General features: G+C 39.8%; 1 protein-coding gene across 1 annotated transcript; it reads right to left on the bottom strand.

Annotated features, from left to right (window-relative positions):
- Nucleotides 1–12195: 12195 nt before the first annotated feature.
- Nucleotides 12196–20754, bottom strand: LOC119745856 (ankyrin repeat and EF-hand domain-containing protein 1-like). Its single transcript, XM_038222490.1, has 8 exons — nucleotides 20623–20754; nucleotides 19535–19999; nucleotides 18775–18974; nucleotides 17647–17920; nucleotides 16367–17186; nucleotides 15666–15892; nucleotides 14580–14788; nucleotides 12196–12805 (listed from the first exon to the last, which is right to left on the bottom strand). Exons 2-8 carry the CDS (start codon nucleotides 19878–19880, stop codon nucleotides 12521–12523), a joined length of 2361 nt encoding a protein of 786 aa, XP_038078418.1. The 5' UTR covers nucleotides 19881–19999; nucleotides 20623–20754; the 3' UTR covers nucleotides 12196–12520.
- Nucleotides 20755–20816: the final 62 nt, after the last annotated feature.

Below are 20816 nucleotides of genomic sequence, written 5' to 3'. Positions count from 1 at the left end.
AACACGTGGATTTTAAAGCATCAATTGTGAGAGAAACTATAGATTTAAAATCCTCCCTCTTCCTTTAAAATTTCAAAGTTGTCTCTAAAACTCATGAGTTAAAATTCACAGCTTATTGTATCCAATAAGAGTATCAAATGTCATGTAATTTATTTCGTGTACAGAAATTTCTCTTTTCTGAGCCTAAATTGTATTACTAAATCTAAATTTGAGTTTACTTGATAATGTTGTTTAATTCTGAGTCAGTATATATATACAGAAATTGTATTATTCATGTCCTCAAAATCAGTGAATATTTAATGCTATGTGAAGTAGTGATGTTCTATCAACATCTCGTTAACTTCTAAGTTCAGAACTTTTACCTCTGTGGAACTTTGACTTAGAAAAGAAACTGTACCAAATGTTTCTGATTTTTACGTGAACTGTTAGTGAATGTCAACATTCAGAAGAATAGATATCTGTTGCTCTGTCATTGTCGTAGTTTGGAACAAGAAATGGCGATTTATACAATATTTACTGTGGGAGTGTCCCCTGGAAAGTTGAAGATGTTCAAGATAGTTCTTGAAAGTTTGTAAAAATGGTTTGGAAAAGTCCAAGGTAAAATGATGCGCTTCTTATGATTCTGGGAGGAATCAAGAAAAAAATTTAAGAAAAGTCCTTGAAAATACTTTGGGAAAGGTGTAGGAAAACTGTGAGATTGTGTAGGAATCGTGCATGTACCATGTGTGGTACGTTGTAAAGAATAATGCAAATAATTAGTAATAAAACACATAAATGTGTGTTTAGTGATTGCGCGAAGAGGGCTTCCGAAGCATTGCGGCCACATTTTGTGAAACTTCACAACATTGCGCAAGACTTGAATCGCACGCAGTTCTTTCGTCGTGTTTGTCAGAATTTGTTTTGTGTGTTCGGAAGTTTCACCAAATTGGCCACAGGAATGAGATTGTAAAAAAACCACAATAAAAGTGTTCAAATTGTGCCTGACGTTGAGGATTGAAAGATGTTTACAAAAAAAAAAAAAGGTTGTATATCGGTAAATATATTACAGAATGTTTTATTTTAGATACGTGAATTTTTTATGAGAGCGTTGGCGGATGATTTTTGTAAAGCAACGTTTTTTCTGTCTTGAAACGATGTATTATAAATTCAGTAGAAAGCTTCCTTTATTAACGATTGAAAAGCAGAATTGGACAGATTTGTGTGCAGGTTTTGAAGCGCCGAGTGTATTCTTGTTTGTGACAATTAGCCGATATTTTGTGTCTGTCATTTTTTATAAGATCAATGTGTTCGTTAAGGTCGTGTGATTTTTAAAGCGGTCACGGTTGTAATTTTAATCATGTCTGGGGTCACGCTATTCACTTTACATGTAGGTTGTAATGTGGCCGGTCGTTTAGCATCAAGTGTTGGACTGATGCAACATTCAGTAGTCATACAGGAACAGTTTACAATCTGAACAACCAGTCATGTAAATTTATGCTTTCAAACGCCAATTCGTTGAATTTGAATCCAGTTGCATAGAAGCCCCCGTAGAGTGTTCGGGTGGTTTTGGGCAGAACAGTTACTAAATTGTTCATTAAGTGTTGTTGTTCATACCTCTCTTGAACTTTAAGTGATTACTGGTGAATATGTGCATCATACATGTACATGTACCTTTTCCCACTACAAATTCTCTGGGGTATCTTAGTGGAGTTTCAATACCGCAATGTTCTGGGTACCCTAAAGCTAAGAACATAGTGCTATTCCTTCCTCTTAATATATTTGGGGGGGGGGGGGGGGGGCTGGGGGTTCAAGGTTAAGGTTTATTGGGATTACCAAAAAATGCCTGCTTTACCAGCAAATGTTATGCAGCCTTTTGTATTTGTGTTTAAAAAAAATAAAATAAAAAACAATAAAAAACAACAACTAGGCTGTTATAGAGGACAATAGACCATTTGCCTGGCAGCCATCTTGGATGTGTGCTTTTGTTCAACAGGGGCACGCATGAGTATACACGTACCTTGTGCATTCATTGTTTTAAATTTACATAACAGAACTCACCTCTAAAATAACTGCTGAAAGCAATCAATCTCAAGGAAAAATGCCCCCAAAATCCAAAAAGACACACAATCTAACCCACCAGATATACCACAACGTTAATATTACATCTATGTACATGTAGTGGGAAAAAGGTACATACATGCACACCTGTACTGTACGTGCATGTTTTCTGTCGTTAGAAGTAATACATCATCGTGAGCTTTAATTTCTGTCCGTGCATACGGCCGTGCAAAAACTTGTTTGTGACCAGTTAACCTGATCAAGGAGGATGTTTTCTTTTGATAATGCCCAAACTAATAAAATAAGTACACCTTCAAGTGGTTTTTATGGTCAACTCTAGTTGAATAATTGTTTGAAAAGGAAAATTAAGGTGGTTTCGGATGTTTTTTGAAGTGGAATGATTTAGGACTTTTAGAACTTACTTGTATGACTGCATCGTGTACAAAAATGAAAAAATTTAGTACCTTTAAAAAAATGTGACCCCAATCAAATCTTATTTAATTGACTTCCCGGATGTTTTTTTTTAACGGCCTAATTAAGCTTTCATCTGTGCCTAGAACATTTCTGCAGCTGCCACTAAGTACAGATATATGATGTAAATTTACAGGAGAAAATAATGAGCATTTAAAAAGAAAAAAAAAATTTGTGTGTTGTATTACTTGTGTCATCATGCTCAAAGCGTGTTTCTTTTTTCTTTTTTTTCCCCCTCGTTTTTCGGGGGTTTCTTCAAGTTTGGTTTGTATTGTCAAGTTCCTCCTAGAGGAAGTAGTTATAAAAATGTATAAATAAGAAAGTGTATAAATGAGAGCTGTCTTCTTTTGGGGGGGGGGGGGGGGCCGTGGTTTTACCGTTGGAGCTTTGAGAGTTTGTACAGTGACAAGCATGTGCCAACAGTTTGTGTTCAAAGGAATATTGTTGGCGTTGGAGTTTTGTGCGATGGGGGCTGTTATGACGTAGATTTTCACTTTTTTGCTTGACAATGGAGGGCTGACTTAATCAGCAACTTTGCCATTCCGTGAAAATCGGGGGCGTCTTAAATTTGGCCAAAGCGCCCTCTACTGAACCTGAGGCGATAACATCAAGCGACATATGGCAGTGTGTACTTCACTGAAAAAAAAATACCCAAAATAAGAATGTGATTCCCTTTTTTTTATTTCATGTGTGATTTGACACACTTATTCTGGTTCAGACATCACAGTTACTTAACAGAATAAAAACAAAATAAGAGATAAAAATTGAAGGCATGTATTTCGAAGGGTGTGCTAGGGTAAAACGAGCTGATTTTGTGAGCTTTCTATTTGTCAGTTACATAGCCTACTACATTAACATCCCCTACCCCCAGATACAAATTGACAAAAATGTCATTGCAACTTCTGTATGGTCAATGCAGCTTACGTATGCTGTAACCTTCCACTCCCCCCCCCCACCTTATGAAACGTGCTTAAATAATCAACTTGTCCCAAATTGAGAAAGGTTGCCTTCAGTCACAGAACACATTAAGAAAAGCTTTTACATTACATGTTGCTAAAAAAAAAGACAAAAAAATTGCAAACTTGCCCCAGCTTTGCGAATATCATCTCAATTATAGAATGCTTGAGAAAAGCTGCCCTAACCTAAGCTTACAAAACTGCTGAAATTGCGAACTTATCCTGGCTAAAGACAAGTGATTTTTGATCGTGGAAAATGTACAAAAATGTACACGAAAAGGGATACGCATTTGAAGCAACATATAATTCTAATTTAAACAGTGTATTGAACTCTTAGACACACAAATTGTGCATAGCGCCCTCATTATGAAAGTGGAATAATGTGCATCCTTCACATCCCAACTGCTGAAAAAAAGTGGAAATGTAGTTTTTTTGCCCAAAATTTTTAAGAGAAACGAATGAAAAATGAATATTGTCTCAATAACACCAGGAACATTATATACTTGATATTTATCTTACATGTTTATCCATGTTGCCCAAAACTGTTGTATGCACATGCCTACTTTGAGTTCTAGTATTGAAAGCAGCGGCATTCAGGTTGTGGTTTATGGCTTGTGAAAAAAAACTGTTGTGTAATAGCCAAAAAAGAGTATTAACAGTATTTTCTTTTTTAACATATTTCATCATTTCTCAGAACAGTTGCCAAGCAGTTGCCTCAGACTTAAACTTGTTTTCTTCTTTCTGCGTGTGTTTGCATAATTAGTTAAAATAAAGATCATCAGGCCTTAGAGCCTGTTATATTGTGAAAAAGATAAATAAGTTTTAAAACACTGTATTACATGTAAAATTGGATGTCAAAGTAATTTTTTTTGGTCGTTGTCCGTATAGATTTCTAATCCGGGTGAATTTAACTCGATTACAAATATAACGTCAAAATCAAATTCGTTTTTTTTCTTCAGCCGTTCATTTCAGTCCAGAAGAGTTAATTGTAAATTTCCCACAAATGCTCTTTAGTAGTATTCTTTAAATACCCCCAAACATTGTGTCAGTAAATGTTTAGGTTGGGCAAGCATAAAATGTTTGCTTGTTTGAAAACATGTACCCTTTGTCCTCATAGCACCTTTGTCCTGCTAAGTTGCAAATACAGCCTTCAATAGATTTGTATTAACAATTTTCTTTTCTCTATATTGTCATTTCAGAGACTTTTAATATGTAAAGATAATTTCTGGTTTTAAGCAACCAACATTATTATCTGGTCTTTATGTGACATAAGGTACTTCTGTGTTGTGAGACTTGATCAGGCAGTTGAGCTCTTTAGCCACGAAAACAATTACTAAAAAAGTTCCAAAATGAAATAGTTACAATTAGGCCTACTGACATAAAAAAATAAATATTTATAACAAAAATTGCTGTAATGAAATTCAAAGTAATAAAAAAATCCATCTAGTAGGGGATATTGCAACATATATGTACTGTAGCAAAATTAATTAATAATAAAAAGAACTGCCTTTTCGAAAAGTTGTTATCCATTAGTAGAATGAATTGGTTGTTTATTGAGGATTAAGCATAATTGTAATTCATATAAATGGTGCGCTCGTAAGTTAACCTTTGATATGCCCATTTGTGTTGTGGGGGTATTTTTTTTTCACTTCAAGTTGCTGTTGTTATTAAGAGAAATCTTATCCAGGTTTGAAAGCATTTGCTTGTAGCTGTCCGTGCAATTCAGAGAAAACACAAACTTAATTTGTAATTTACATTGTGTATTGTGCGACAGAGCTTTGAAGAATAAAACAGTATCTACAATTCCAAAAGTGGAACTATCTTGCACTTTTTTCCAATTTCTTTCTGCAGGCTCAGTAGACTTCCGTTTAAAGGCATATAGAATCGTTTGCTTTTCATGCATGTTGTTTGTTTAAAAAAAATAATTACACTCAAAATCCAAAGAATGTTCAGAACCAAACCTGTTGAAATTTCAGCTCAGTTGAGACAACAGTGAAAACTATGCACAACCTCTTGATTACAAAATATGATTTCGTCAGTACAGTAGCACCCTTCGTCACATGACTGATCGTTGGAAATCCCCTTGATGTCTTCTTCAGAGCGTCCTGAAAAAATGGTGCATGTAAACCCCTCCATTTTTGCTAATTTACAACCAAAATTTTACACCATCTTCAAGGTAATAGATTTAGCTTGAGAATACCGTTTGTTTCATTGAGATTGCTTTTGTAAATCCAAAGATATGTTTGAATAACGGCAAAGCCAAGAAACCCATTTTGGGCCACTTTCTGTGAAGCAGTTAAAATCAGTATAGTCCTAGTCTAAAACCAAATCACTTTACTGTCAGTGATTTTAACATTTTAAGCAGAGTGTGCAATATTTATTTAATATATTTAATTGAACTCTTTCATTGAAGTTTTAAAGAAGTGAACCTGTCTGTACTATTAAAGTGTTTCAACATAAGAACAAAACCCTATATTGTCGTGTGAATGAAATATTTGTTTTACACTTAAGGGATAATCTTATCAAAAGAGACATACTGGCATTGTCTGATCTTTGAAGCACTCGCTTCCTAAAAGTGGCACAAAATGGTTTTTTTGGCTTTGCGGTTATTCGAAAATATCTCTGGATTAACAAAAGCAATCTTAAAACATGAAAAAAAGTAAAACTGCTGCAAACTGCTTACTGACTGGGTGGACCTGAAATATATAAATCTTAAAATTAATGTGGCCTGACGTTGCGAACTTAGCAAGTTCTTCAGAGGCTAAAACAGAAATGACAGAGGTACATACATTAACATGGGGGTGCACACAAACATGCAGGGCTGAAAGAAGAAACACAAAAGGAGGATTAGGTGTGAAAGGTGTGGAAAGATGCAGGGGAGGGTGGATGAGAGAACAAAGAAACAAAGGGAGATGGCAAACCACAAGGGGTCTTGTGTAAACAGGGGAGGGACCAGAAAAGGGAAGGATCAAAGGTCACAGGGAGTGGGAACGGACAATAGAGTGTGAGAGTGAAGGGATGATGTGGGGGGGGGGGGACAGTATTGAGGTGGAAAGGGATGAAAGATGGGGGAAGATGGGTAAACACAAACAAGGAAGACCAGGTGGATTATCTGTAACAGAAGACAATGGAGGAAGAAAAGGATTAATCATTTCCAAGTTGGATGTTGAGACCATGTGGTTGAATAGTTCGAAGACGATTCATCCACACTTTCTCTCTGCTGAGGCGAACTGAGTCCTTGCGATGGCCAAGAGATTCAATGCCCTGCAAAATCATATCAGAAATGGAGTGGTTAGGCAGGTTGAAGTGATGACCAACAGGGGTGTCTAGTTTCTTGGTGTTGACCGTTGACCGGTGGGCATAGAAACGCTTCTTGAGCGTATTCTTAGTCTCACCTACATACTGCACTCCACAGACCCTGCAAGAAATGAGATATATGACATTAGAGGTGTTACAAGTGATGTTACCAATGGTTCTGTGGGTAGTGACAGAAGAGTGGCCAGAAAAGGAGTCAGACTCCTGGATATGAATCTGGCAGACAACACATCTGGAACTGCACTTGAAAGTACCATGCTGGGTGGGAGGGGATGCATCTAAGGAAGGGACTTCAGCTCGAACAATCAAGTCCTGTAGATTTCGAGGACGCCTGTAAGCCAATGTGGGGCCGTTGGGGATGGCGCGGGCAAGGCGATCTGAAGTATGGAGGATATGATGATTGTCATTAGTGATTTTGCGAAGGGGAGGGAGATTGGGGTGAAACGTGGTAACCAAGGGAATCATGGGTTTGGCCATGGCATCAGGGGCCTTTCCCGTGAGAGCTAGATTTCTGGGGATAGCTTTAGCTCTGGCAATGGCACGATGAACTTGGCGAGAGCTGTGACCCCTGGCCACCAAGTTGTTCCTCAGTATCTGTGTATGGCGGGAGAAATCGGAATCATTAGAACAAATTCTTCTGAGTCTGAGTGCCTGGCTAAATGCTATGCCAGTTTTGCAGTGCCTGGGGTGACAGCTGGAGGAGTGGAGGTACTGGTGGGTGTCTGTGGGTTTGGAATACAGGTCAGTGGTTAGTGAGTTGCCTTGCTTGCGGACGGTGACATCCAGAAAGTGGGTTTGGTGAGCCGAGAACTCCGATGTGAATTTGATGGTTCTGTGGAAGGAATTGATGTGGTTAGTGAAGGTCAAGAGACTGTCCTCATCACTGGTCCAGATGAAAAAACATCATCAATATATCTCCACCAGATCCAAGGGCGACATGGGGCCGAGGCAAGAATGCGTTCTTCGAGGTCGCCCATGAAGAGGCAAGCCATCGACGGGGCCATGCGAGTGCCCATTGCAGTGCCGTGTACCTGTAGATAGTGTTCACCAAGGAAGGAAAAATGTTCTTCGTTAGTATAAGTCTCATGAGGGTGCCAACATCACTGTGGGAGGAGTCGTGTGTCCTGCCTTGGCCAGAGCCAAGGAGCAAGCACGAACACCCTCCTCATGTGGGATGTTGGTGTACAGAGATGAGACGTCGAAAGTCCCAATGATGGCTGTGCTGGGAATCTGGTCCTTGATTCCTTCAAGCTTGCGTAGGAAGTCTGGGGTGTCGTGAATGTATGACGAAATCTGTGGGAAAGCAATCTTAATTAAACAAACAGTATTCTCAAGCTAAATCTGTAACCTTGAAGATCGTGTAGACATTTGCTGTAAATTCCGGTTGTAAATTGGCGAAAATGGCGGGGTTTACATGCACCGTTATTTTCAGGACACCCTGTACATGTTAAATGACAGCAAGCCAGAGGCAATAATTTCACGGGGTACTTAGTGCAGCAATTCTCCTATTCTCTCACATGATAAGTTTCTTGGATTGTTTTATCGTGAAGTTGTTGGGCACAATCAGTGGGTCTGTGCTATTGCCGACCATAATTCATACCCCCCACACACACACAGAAAAAGGAATAGAAAAAAATCTATTGTCAGGAAGTTTTGAACCCAAATTAATGTCAAGTACAAGGTTTAAAGTAGTAGTATTGTTATTAATTGGTCTTGTTATTATATACTTTGGATATATAAATGATGATTTTTTTGGGGGGGGGGGATCTAGAAAGATACATGTATTGATGAGAAAAACGAAGCATTCAAAGGCTTTCACTTTATTTTATTTTTCACATTTTGGATCAGTTAAAATGTACAAACTCAATTTTGGATATTCAAACATGATTCATAAATGTACAATGCAAAAATACTGCATAATTTCCAGATCCTTTTACACTCTGTACCCATGATAAAGAAGCAATGCAATAAATAAATATGTACACGAAGTGACAAAACTAATAAAAAGTGCAAAGATCATTGCCTGTGATAACATAGACTAGTACATGGCTAATTCATGTACATGTACATGTATTAAGTACACGTAGTCAGAAGTTGGGAGCATTATACATGATTCACTGCAGATTGCTTTCCCTTTCAGCCACACTTGCCCTAGACTTATATAAACTACAGTGTTTTCTATAATAACAAGAAATGACCACAGCCTGCAGTTTTCAATATAAAATGTCTTAAGTTTCCATATGCCATGATCCTGAATTGCATTACAAAGTTAAAGAGTGTATGAACAAAAATCACTTGGTCTGCACCGTGTGTACCATTTCTTTGCTGTGTCCACAAAGGGACAAATGTGATGCGATCAAGCTAAATGAGTCGTTTGCTGACCCTGGTCAATTTAAAAATTTTTTTTTTACAGTTTTGAAAAGAGCACAATCTCAGCATTACTGATGTGAAAACTGCATGCTGATACCATCTTTAGTTCAAAAATTATGGAATTCGGAACACCAAGAGATGTGATGAAGTGATGTGATGAAGTGGCCCTATTTTGGCCTGAATCTCCAAATGAAAGTTCCCGACAACAAACAACTCATTTAGCTTGATCGCATCACAAATTTAGAATGAGGTGTGGACATGGGCGTCGCCAGGATTTTTCCTAAAGGGGGGCAAAACATATTTTTCCCAAAAAATTCTTGTATTTCTGAACAAATTCTCGATTTCTCAATTTTAGACGGGGGCAGGGACATTTTGCCCCCCCCCCAACTCATTAAATTTACACCACTATGACTTCGCGCGTCTTTTTCTTTTCTTTTTTTTTTCCTTTTTTTTGTGGCTTTTCCGGGGGGGGGGGGGGGGGGCAAGCGCCCCCCCCCCCCCCCCCTTGCGACGCCCATGGGTGAGGAATGTATTTATCTTTTTTGTGAAATTTTTAAAGTTTTGTGAACTACATGTAGGGCATTACAGGAATTTGAGAGTGAGTGAAAACATTATACTTGACCAAATTGAATGTAGTTTGATTTGCAGCATCAAATTTAGGCTATTCAAATTGCTCAAGATACTCATACACACAGCTACATCTAAAAATGAAAGCATATATTCTACTTGCAGAAAGATCACTGTAACTGTTTAAATATTTTATATCAACACTTCCTGATGATTTCAACTTGAGATACATTGTGATTCCAAGAACTGTCAATGTTTTCTTCGCAAGTTCCAGAAACACCCCCTCCCTCCCCCCCTCCCCAAAAAAATATAATGGTGTCATTAATTCAGTTTTTTGTTAATCTGGCTAAAGAGTAGACTTGTAACATAATGACGTCACGCTTTGTTTACATGTGCGCTTTCTTTGGGGAGTTTGGTGGATCTCGTCCACACCTGGCTCCCATAGGAAAGCGCACATGTAAACAAAGTGTGACATCATTACGATTCAGGGCTATTCATCAATTTACTTGTTTACTTAACGCATGGACGTCTTACTTGACAAAATGAAAACTTCTTAGATTCAGTAACTATTTTGTGGTAAAGAAAGTTTTGTGGTAATAGCATGCATAGTTGTACGGTAGTCAAATCCTCTCAAGTCATCCGGTCTTAAGTCACAAGCTAATCCCCCCCCCCCCCCCCCACAAAGTCTATATCCATCTGGGCAATTCCACGGTTACATTTTCGTAACGTGAGTAACCGATTTTGTGCGTCTTGTTTATCATACACAACACATTTTTCTGGATGTCATCTTTGGTGCTTAGGTAGGTCTAGGTCTAATCTATCTACCATGGGGATAACAGTTACACATGTATTAAACCTTTTCAGTAAGGTAATTACAGCCCAAGGAAACTCAAAAGTACATCAAAAATGTAACATGAGTAACTGTGGAATTGCCCATCTGATGAATAGTTTAATTGCGGTACACGGTGCTCTTAAACCAGCCAGCCGACTCCGGCAAGCCCGGTGGTTGAATGGTAAGATTGCTGCGCTAGTAAGCAGGAGGTCGTGGGTTCGAGTCCCACCCGAGTGATTTTTCTCACAGTCACTCGGGGGGCACTGAGTATACAGTGTTTATAAAATACGTCGGTGATGGCCAAAACTGCCAATATTGAATTTACATCACCCTGACGCAAAAAAAAATAAAAAAAAATCCATGTATGAGCACTGTAGTTTCATTGTGGTACCCGCTGGTATATCTGCTATATTTGAACCAGCCAGCCGACTCCGGCAAGCTCGGTGGTCGAGTGGTAAGTCATCTGAGTATACATGTACAGTGTTTATAAAATACATCGGTGAAGGGCAACACCCAATATTGAATTGTATTTTAATGAACTTTGACTATGACAAGTATAGTCTTCTGTGTGTAACATGATTTACTTGAAAAACCCAACACCTTTTCCTTTGTTCTGTTCTAGTTCATATGTACAATATAAGGACAAAACATTGGTTATTATTGCCTTTTTTAACACACACACATCTGTTGAGATTGTTTTTAACCATGATAGTCGTCTTTTACTACCATGGTTAGCTCTGGTCATGTGATTGTTCATGTACATGTACTGATGTGCATATACATTGTGTAGACATTTTTATCTCATCAGTTCACCCTACGAAACAATTTGTCAGGTGCACCATGAAGTGACGTAACATCTATGGACTTTGTGCACATGATACCTCACTCCGTGGTGCGACAGACAAATTCTACCTACCATAATACAATGTAGTACTTTCCTGCACACTGAAGTTCTCATGTGTACATAACCACAGGACTGTCATGATCACAGATCATTGTCAACTATTCCAGTAGATTGGAATTTCGATCAACAGTGATACTTCTGCCCATACATGAGCTTTTAAAGTTGACGCCTCTATAGAGCCTGAAAGTTGACCCCTGGTGGCACGCTTGCGGACCCCGCAAATAGGAAAGTTAGCGTGTAAAAGTTAGAGTTTTTAAAATTATTTTTGGTACATTGATTTCTTAGGAGAATCACCCTTAAATAAGGTATTGTAAAATTGTTACTTGCATCTCAATTTATGGAAATTTAAAAATCGCATGACGTGAAAGAGAAATATCGTGCCAAAAATTGACCTCTCACTTCGAAAATCTAAAATACGTGTGGACTAGTGGAACTCGGAGCACTGGGACAAAGATGACAATTTATGAAATGATTTTGTGGCTGTCAGTGGGTGAAAACTGAATCTTAAATAGGAGACTAAAATGTCTTTTGGGACATACCATTTTTTTGAATAAACTTAAAGGAATCATTATCATTTACAAACAAATCTAAAATGACCGTTGATAAGAACTGTATTCAAGCAAGTCCGACTAAATCTAGAATCCATCAGATGTAGGTAGGTAACTCTTCGCGTCGTTATAATTTTCGTTCTCACGCAAGTACGCAATGTGAAAACAAACGTGATCGAACAAGGAGACCTAGGTACGAAAATGCCGGATGTAAAAGGTCGTAAGTAAAATTTGTTTTTATCAATCTCCAACTGATTTCTCATAATTCTTTCCTGTGGAATGCCAAGATAAAATGCCAACATGAATGTTTCTCAGGGTTGATTAACGATTAGAAATCATTCTGTCAAAAATTAGAGCAAGAAAGTGCATCTCAGTGTAAAATGCTCCTAGAAGGGTCACGGAGGGGTCCGGAAGCTCAAAGACAAAATGGCGTACTTGATCAGTCTCTATTATTGGCACATTAGTGGCTCCTAACAAAAATCAGTCACTGCCACTGGTTGTCCTCACCCTAGTGTGTCGTTCAATCATCGTCGTCGGAATCAACTCCACCCAGCGCCTCAGACTTCTTCATGAAGTTATCCTTGAAGGGCATCTTGAAGTCTGGAAAGTCGATGCCGTCGCCGAATCGCATTCTCCTCTGTTCCTTCTTGACGATGAGCTCCCTGGTGTTGGGCATGTTGCTCCAGGCAACGAATGGTATGTAGGTGATGTCTTCATGATGCTCGATGCCGCCGGCCATAGCTGATGCCGCCCGGAGGACTGAACCCTTTCTCTCCCGTGGGCTGATGGTGGGCGAGTCAGTTATCTGCAGGTAACAACGACAATCTATCGGTCAAATGTTTGTAGGATAATTTGCTTGTTGTACATTTTTCTGTTTGTTTGGACTTTGGAGCATCGAAATTGCTGAAGACCTTATTGCATAACAACGAACCTGTGAAAGTTTTGACTCAGTGGATACTATACAATTTGAGAATACAGACAAAACCATATGCACAATTTGTTCGGAGTCTCATAACATGTACATGTATAGCTTCGGTTTGTGGTAACACCATGTGGTTCTGCGTACTTACGCTCAATAGAATAGTTCTGATAAGAACTGTCCTGCTAGTTCAAAAAGGAACTTGTCCTGCTTATTATCTACTTTCACTAAAGTCTCCTGATGATGAGTAGAGCACGCTAGTCGAAACATTGAGACCAAACTCATCTCACTCGGCCTCAGTGAAGAAAATTGTGAAAAGTCCCACCGCCTTCCAATGTACTTAGCGAAAGGAGATAATAAGCAGCACAAGTTCCTTTTTTGAACTAGCAGGACAGTTCTTATTGGAACTAAATCTACTGAGCAAAAGTAAACACAACCACATGGTGTTACTGCAAACCAAAGCTATATCGATACTCCACCATGAAAAGCCTAAAATCTTATACATGCTGCATTCATATATAGACCGAATGCTTGTTTTGAATCGTCATCTCTCTTCATAAGCTGACACAGTTTAGGTGACTGATTGACTCAACTTCAAAAATCTTTTACCTGAACTTTTTCACAAAAAAGTTACCCAAGTTTTTAAAAAAGTAAGAAGACTTCTCTGATAAAAACGGTTTTAAACTGCTGAAAGTGCTGTATTCCCTGAGGCATTCGTTTAGATGCTTAGAATAATGTAAACAACAGAAAAGAAGAATATCCTGCCTTCATCGACTGATGCTAAAAAAGTCCCCATTTTACACTTACAGCTTGCTTTGTAGCTAATTGTGCTACAGCTGATTTCACGAAAAAGTGCGTAGCTTACGCCATGCGTAAGACTTACGCAGCAAATTTGTTGCACAGCTGCGCAATAAACTTACAATCGATTTCACAAATTTTGGCGTAGCTGCGCAACGTTTCAAACAATCTAAACATTTTGGACGAGAATAATAACAGCATTTACGACAGCTGCATGTTTGTGTATGAATTTGTTCGTTCACAAAATGTACAGTCGCTGAATCACCTCAGCCCGCCATTTGAAAACTATTTTGTCCAACTTTCTCCGGAATCGTGTGGCAACTCTAAAAATTCTGTGACTAGTAAAATAGCAATTCATTTACTTCAAACAAGAAGCTGTGGTTGTCTTGTATCAACCTTGTTAAGTTGTGCAATAGCAGGCTTTACAAAGATCACAATTTGCTGGTAAAATGTGTCATTTTCAGTCGCTATGCCACAACGTACGCCACCTAAAATGATTGCGCAAGTTATGCCATAATTTATTGAGTAAGTCGCGGTCTTGCGCACTATGAGACTTTTGTGAAATATGTCATTTTTATAAGTGAAATGTTGCACAGCGTGAAATGATGCGCAGGTAACGCAATAAATTGTGACTCAAGCGGAGTTGTGCCACTGCAAAAAAATTCGTGAAATCGGCTACTGTGTATGTACTGTGACTGTTAGACCAAAGGAACTATGATGTTGGCCCCACAAACATGTTTTCTGTTTTCTTCACCCTGCATATGGGGCCCAGCAGAGCAATGTTAACTTTCTTAAAATATTTTGAAATCTCATTTTGTTTTGGGGTATAACAATAACTATGGTTACAGTGCATGGTACCTACCGCCTGTGTTGTCATACCACCCTGGGGTATTGGCGGTACGGAGTGTGACCTTGGAGGAGCCTTCTTCTGCCCACCGCTCTTTCCTCGTCCCTTCTTGCCTTTGCCCTTCTTTCCCTCCTTGGGCTGAGGAATGGTCTCGAATTTGGCCTGGACAATCTCCAGTACCCTGGGGTCGGCCCACCACTTGGCAACATCTAGAGCATTGTCGCCTAAAAAAAGAAAAAGAAAATCATGGCTTATTTCGGGTATTTTTCTTTAAAATTTACACCTTGGTTCTTCAACTATGAACTCTGTGCACAAACATGAGGCATTCTGGCATATTGAGACAGAACTGGGGACACAGGCCATAGTGGACAAAAATGAGACAAAACTGAATGGGGGTGATTTTTTTGGTTTTCAGATTGATCAATATATTTACAACCTTTGAAATGTCTACTACACATGTTTTAAAGAAATAGAATAAAATCATGGAATAAAAGTCTTTATAAAACTGTTTGCAAGGTTCCCAAATGACATTAGATTGACACTGTGCTTTTATCGTTTTGAACAGGACTTAGGGAGACGTGACATTCTCACAAGTTTTGGCACAAACCTGCGAACTACGTTCGCTGCTTGTCAGCCCAAGGTTTTGGCTGTTCTCTCTAGTAACCCTACACCCCCATCATTCTCAAGCAATCAGAGATCATGTTACAAAAAACACCAGCCAATGGGCGACGTGCTTTTAAACTTGTTCGGCACTGTCGCCATTTTTGTTTTTGAGTCTTGTATTTTGTCATCGTTGTTGTGTTTTACCCTCATAAATCAAATTTGATATTCACCATGTTGTCCAGATGAGTCCGACAACATAAGCGTGGCATTTAGCCAGCTTTTCAGGTGAGTTCGAAACATTAGAATAGGTTTTCGTTCTCTCATACAGGTACAAGAAGTAACTATTACCGTTCAATAGGATAGCTTTTTACCTGACTTGAGGCCGGAAGACTTATGATTGACTTGTGAGAACTTGACTAAGACTTTGAAAAATATCTCAAACAGAGCGGGGCTTGTGTCATCACAAAGGACCTACAGGAGATTCCCATTCACACTGACCTTTTCTATTCTCCAGGGTGACGTCGCAGCCCTTCTCGATGAGATACTTCACGATATCTGGGGAGGAGGTCTGGATGGCTCTCATTAACGGCGTGCCACCGTTCATGGCCTGGGCGTTGAGGTTGGCTTGGTGAGCCACCAAGTGTTCAACCACGTCCAGCTGGCCTGACAGGCAAGCGTGGTGCAGCGGCGTCCACTTGAAATTATCTTGGCAGTTGACGTCAGATCTGCAAAGGTTACGACAAAAAGAAGAAGCATGGATGCTTATTCTATCATTGTTTGAAGCACAACTCCGAGCACGATTTAACACTCTCAATCAGAAGCATGATCAAGCCAAACGAGTTGACATATATTTCCTTCCAAACAGAAATTTGTTTTGTGTTGCAATTTAATAGAATACTACTTATTTGTAGATAAGCTGGAAATCTCTATAAAAAGTTCACAAATTTGTGTCGCTGTAACAAAACAGAAAACGTCATTTTTGTTATCATTCGTGACAAGCAATTTCACTTAAAAAAAAAAGTTAACAACAGTTAGGTTGACCTAACGGCATTGTTTGCCATGATACAAAAACTTTAGAAATAAAAAAGAGTGGAAGAAACTTGAAACAACCATTAATGATGGAACAATAATTGCTATCATTTTTTTAAACTGAAGAAAATGAGTTATCCTTTAAAAAGACTCTGAGAAGTCCAACTTACCCATTTTCCAAAAGGAATTTTGTCATCTCCAAGTTGCCATGTGCGCATGCGACCATCAGCGCTGTCTTGTAGTATTTGTCCTGCGTGTTTACCGATCGGCCACGTGAGTAAGCCTGACGCATCGAGTCCAAGTCTGTCATCTTGGCAGCATCGGTGACATTGATATATGTCTTCTCTGGGAAGTGGAGGTACCACGCTGAGTCGTCTTGAATCGGGTGGTCGGGGGGATGGTCGCGGTCAAAGCGTCCGGTGTCTGTAAATGGCACATGTCTGTGAATAAGATGTTCAGGTGGCTCACCGTATTCAGTTCTAGCCCCCTCAACGCCGACACAAATCGGCATGGGAACCTTCGTCTTGCCTTTCTTCTTCTTGCCCTTCTTGCCCTTTTTCTTTTTCTCCTTCTTCTCAAAAGCTGACATGAGGTAGGTCTTGTGGACGAATTTCTTCCCCGCCAAGAACTCATGGTAGTTTATGACCCCTTCTTTGGTCTTGTCATGGAGTAAAAACAGGGCCTTGAAACTGTCCTCATCGATTGGTGCCTCGAGGGTGACCAAGACATCATAGAAGTCGTCTCTTGATATCACCTCGTTACCGTCAGGGTCCAAGCCCTGGAACCTCTCCAAGAGTTTGGTCTGGTTCTCGTGGGCCCAGTCGTACATTTTCACGGCCCAGGCCTCGGTTGGGGCTTTCCCGCCACCTTGGAGCTTCTTGGACAGACGCTCGGCTTTCCGACACTCCTTCATGACATCTTTGAAACCCTTGTTCTTGGCAATCACTTTCGGAAGCAGCCCGTCGTCATTCTTAGTGTGTGCTTTGCATCCTTAAAAAAAAAATAAAAAATTTATAACATGATGTTAGTGCTGACATTGGTTAGGTTTCAATTGACTGATTTCAACCAAAATACAAAACACAAAACCTGACGTTTAAGAAAAGGGAAAGCAAGATCTTGAAGTAAATCTTTACTTAGGGCCGTCTCAATTCATATCCAGGATGAGTTCCCAACAAGTTCCGGGTAGAATCGTTCACTTTGTCCGGAAGAAGCTCTGCCTTTGTCCCGGACGTGTTCCGGGGAAATTTTCATTAGCAACTGCTTGACTCACCAATACTGATTACTTTGCGGGCCAATTGCGGGGAAGTTATTGAGAATCCTGCAACTTATACCCGATACAATGTTCGCAACTTGTCCAGAAGTCGTCCCTGATATGAATTGAGAAGGGCCCTAAGAAAGGGTAAAGCACAATTTGTTGATTCACTCTTCATTAAGTCACTGACAAACTAACCTCTTTGAGACAGATACTTCAAGCAGTTTGCAAAGCCTCCCTCACATGTGTAGTGGATCATGGTGTTCCCGATGGTGTCTACTAAGCTCAGGTCGGCGCTGTAGCTGCACAGTAGACGCAGCACGTCAAAGTGGCCGTTCTTGGCCGCCATGTGGGCCGCGGTTCTCTTGTTCTTGTCCATGGCGTTGACCGCTCCGCCTTTGGCCAGGATTGCTCGGCAAACTGCCACGCTGCCGCTGCGGGCTGCTTCAATCAAGGGGGTCTTATTGGTGGACTGGGGGAAAGGAAATGGAGAAAAGAAATCAATAAATAAACCAGAAGTCAGTAAAACCTAGTTTCCATATCGACGTTAAGCTTATGCAGACTGCGCAGACAGTGCTCAGAACAGTCGGCAAAGTTGAACCGGGTTCAACTTTTCCAATTATCTGCGAGGTAGTTTGCATTTGTCTGGGTTGTCGTTAAAATTGCGGATGAAACTTTTCTGTCTGCGTTGCAGATTGGGTCTTGTTTGCGTTGCTCTGTGTGATTCTTACCTCGATATGGAAACTACGCTTAAGTAATAAGGTTAGTTCTGTCACCCTTTTCAATAATTACTTAGTTCACTGACGACTCCTTCATTCTCAGAATTGTTTTGGAATCCATCAAGGAGTCAACGTTCTTGTTGAAATTGACTCTAACTTTACCAAGGAACGAGCGTTTTAAAGACCCCTGTTAAATTAATAAATGAGCTACATATTAACATATAAATTAGAGGAACACCAAGTCCACCTTATAAGGGGTAATCCCTCTCTGAAATTTACACTTCAATGCAAAATTTGTTTTGAACTGCCTGAAATCCAATCTTGGAGGAAACTTGAATCAGCTACAACACGGACTCGGTTCCGGAGCAGATTCAAATTTTGAGATCATGGTATTTGATTCAAGCAAAGAGTACCTCAAGCGTAAAATACCGAAAAATTTAGTGAAGACAGAGGTATGTTCCTCTTCCCTTTTTTAAAATGAAAGCATTTAAAAATTTCAAATTGCCATCCAATTTAAACTCTTTTGAGACAACTCCATCAGTTGGTGACAGCTCCCCCTCCCTCCCCCTCCCCAAGAACCCAGTTCCCATCTCTGTAATTCACTTACAGGCTGGGCACTGTTTGCATCGGCAGCATTGTCAAGAAACTGGATGCAGATTTTCTCGTTCTCTACAGAGTCCATGCAAGCCAGGACCAGCAGCGGCATGCCATCGTTGGCGATGTTGTTACACTCAGCTCCGCACTCTAGGACGATCTGGGTGCACTTTGCATGGCGACTCGTTGGCAGAATGCAGTAGAATAGAATACCTGGGAAGGACAGAAAATTGCAGGATGAAAAATTAAGTTGTAAGATGACAATTGAAATTTCATGAAAATGTAAGGACTGACAGATATTATTTTTATTTAATAAAACAGCTTCTTTTTTTTGTTCTTCAAAAAAAGTTTTCTTATTTCAATTTGACAATAGTGGTAGAAAGTCTTATTCAATATTATTTTACACTTTTATTACAAAAATAATAAGTTCAACAAAAAACTTAAAATGTTCATTTAGATATCTGCAAGATACTGTTTACATAAATATTTCACATCAGTGACTTAATACATGCATTTTATATAAATTTCAGTAAAACATGGTCCAAACTAAATGCAAATTATAATGAATGTTTAACACAAATTTATTTACAAACATAAAATGAGATCATTAATTTCATTGTCAAGAAAATGGTTCTGAAAAAAAGTGAAGCACCAATTTAGTTGTAATGAAGAAAAGTTTTGAACAATCAAATTCAGAAAACAAACAAACAAACAAACACCCCAGCAAACAAAGAAAGAAACAAACAAACACTGATTTAATTCATTAAGCCCACCTTTCCCCTCTGCATCCTTGATCTTCATATCTGAGCCAGCGTTAGCAAGCACCTCCAGCGTCTGTACGTGACCGTACTCGGCCGCTCTCATGGCCGCCGTCCGGCCCTTCAAGTCCACCACGTTGGGATGAGCCCCCAACTCCAGCAAGAACTTGACCATGTCATCGTCGTTGACTCGGGCGGCAAGGTGCAGCCCCGTCTCCCCCTCGTTGGGCTCACTGTAGTTGATGAGGTGAGGCACGCCATGGGAGCAGAGTTTCTCAATCTGTGGCTTGTCCTGGTTGCGAACACACTGCAGGAACTTGTGGACCTGCAGGATCTCCAAACGCGTCTGAGCAATCGGCATCTTTTGTCGGATTTGTTCAAGTTTCGCCGCTCAAATGAAGACTTTATCACCAATGTCGGTCCTCAGAGAAGCACATTGTTTGCACCAATACTCAATAGTTCCTCCATGTTTGGACATACCTGTTGTCATGTACACAAATTAATGCTGATTGAATTATCTTAATTGGCTGTGGAAAAAAAATCTAAACCTAAAGTAATTTTCTTGTCAAACCTCGTATTCGTAGCCAGAGAATTTAGGGGTGTATTTCCGACTGGCGGGGTATTCTGCAATTACTCCTTTATCTCGGCTTTGGAATAAACTTCTGACGTTGTAAACTAAAGGATTATTATTTACGACCAGTTGTGCATGTGAACTGATATGGGGCACTGTGATTGTGTGTGTGTCGTATCGCAGCAACACGCCGCCCACCGTGACGATGTCGATGAGCGAAGTTCATGCAACCAGGAACTAACATAAATTTCGCCCTTTTAATAATTCCAATGTTCGCTGTTTTTGCTATCCAAACAATGTCTAAACATTCGATGGGGGATATCGGAATGTTCAGTGACAGTCAAGCCGAAAACTTATCGACAAAACAAAGCAAAGGTCGAACTTCTCTGTTCACTTCAATGATGGCCTGCCTATGCCGTGTAAACAACGCGAGTAGCATACAACTTCAACACCTGTCTCCTAATTGATTACGACACAAAAATTGGGGCAAATCATCAGTGGGCAATATGTGGCAAAGTCTTTCAAAATTTACCTTTGGAAGACTCACCACTGAATCCAAAAATACAGAAAACATCCCTCCAAGAATGACGGTATTTTCAATCCATGCCATGCGCTGTCGTCGAATGTGCATAGTCGACCGGCGTATGGTCTGTTGCTATGGTTGCAGTCCCGCCGAGTTATTTCCATATCAATGGCAGGCAGACTGCGGTCAGATAAGAACCGTCA

The sequence above is a fragment of the Patiria miniata genome, unplaced genomic scaffold (genome assembly GCF_015706575.1).
Source record: "Patiria miniata isolate m_02_andy unplaced genomic scaffold, ASM1570657v1 HiC_scaffold_7, whole genome shotgun sequence".
NCBI classification, from domain to species: domain Eukaryota; kingdom Metazoa; phylum Echinodermata; class Asteroidea; order Valvatida; family Asterinidae; genus Patiria; species Patiria miniata.
Note: the sequence above shows the minus strand (reverse complement) of the source record. Positions and strands in the feature narration are given on the sequence as shown.

Excerpts from the sequence above, each read along its gene's own strand:
- LOC119745856 (XM_038222490.1), bottom strand. The coding sequence starts at position 19,880 with ATGCCGATTGCTCAGACGCGTTTGGAGATCCTGCAGGTCCACAAGTTC. Across the intron at positions 18,975-19,534 it reads CAAGGATGCAGAGGGGAAAG|GTATTCTATTCTACTGCATT; the intron begins GTGGGCTTAATG and ends TGTCCTTCCCAG. Across the intron at positions 15,893-16,366 it reads AAATTCCTTTTGGAAAATGG|ATCTGACGTCAACTGCCAAG; the intron begins GTAAGTTGGACT and ends TAACCTTTGCAG.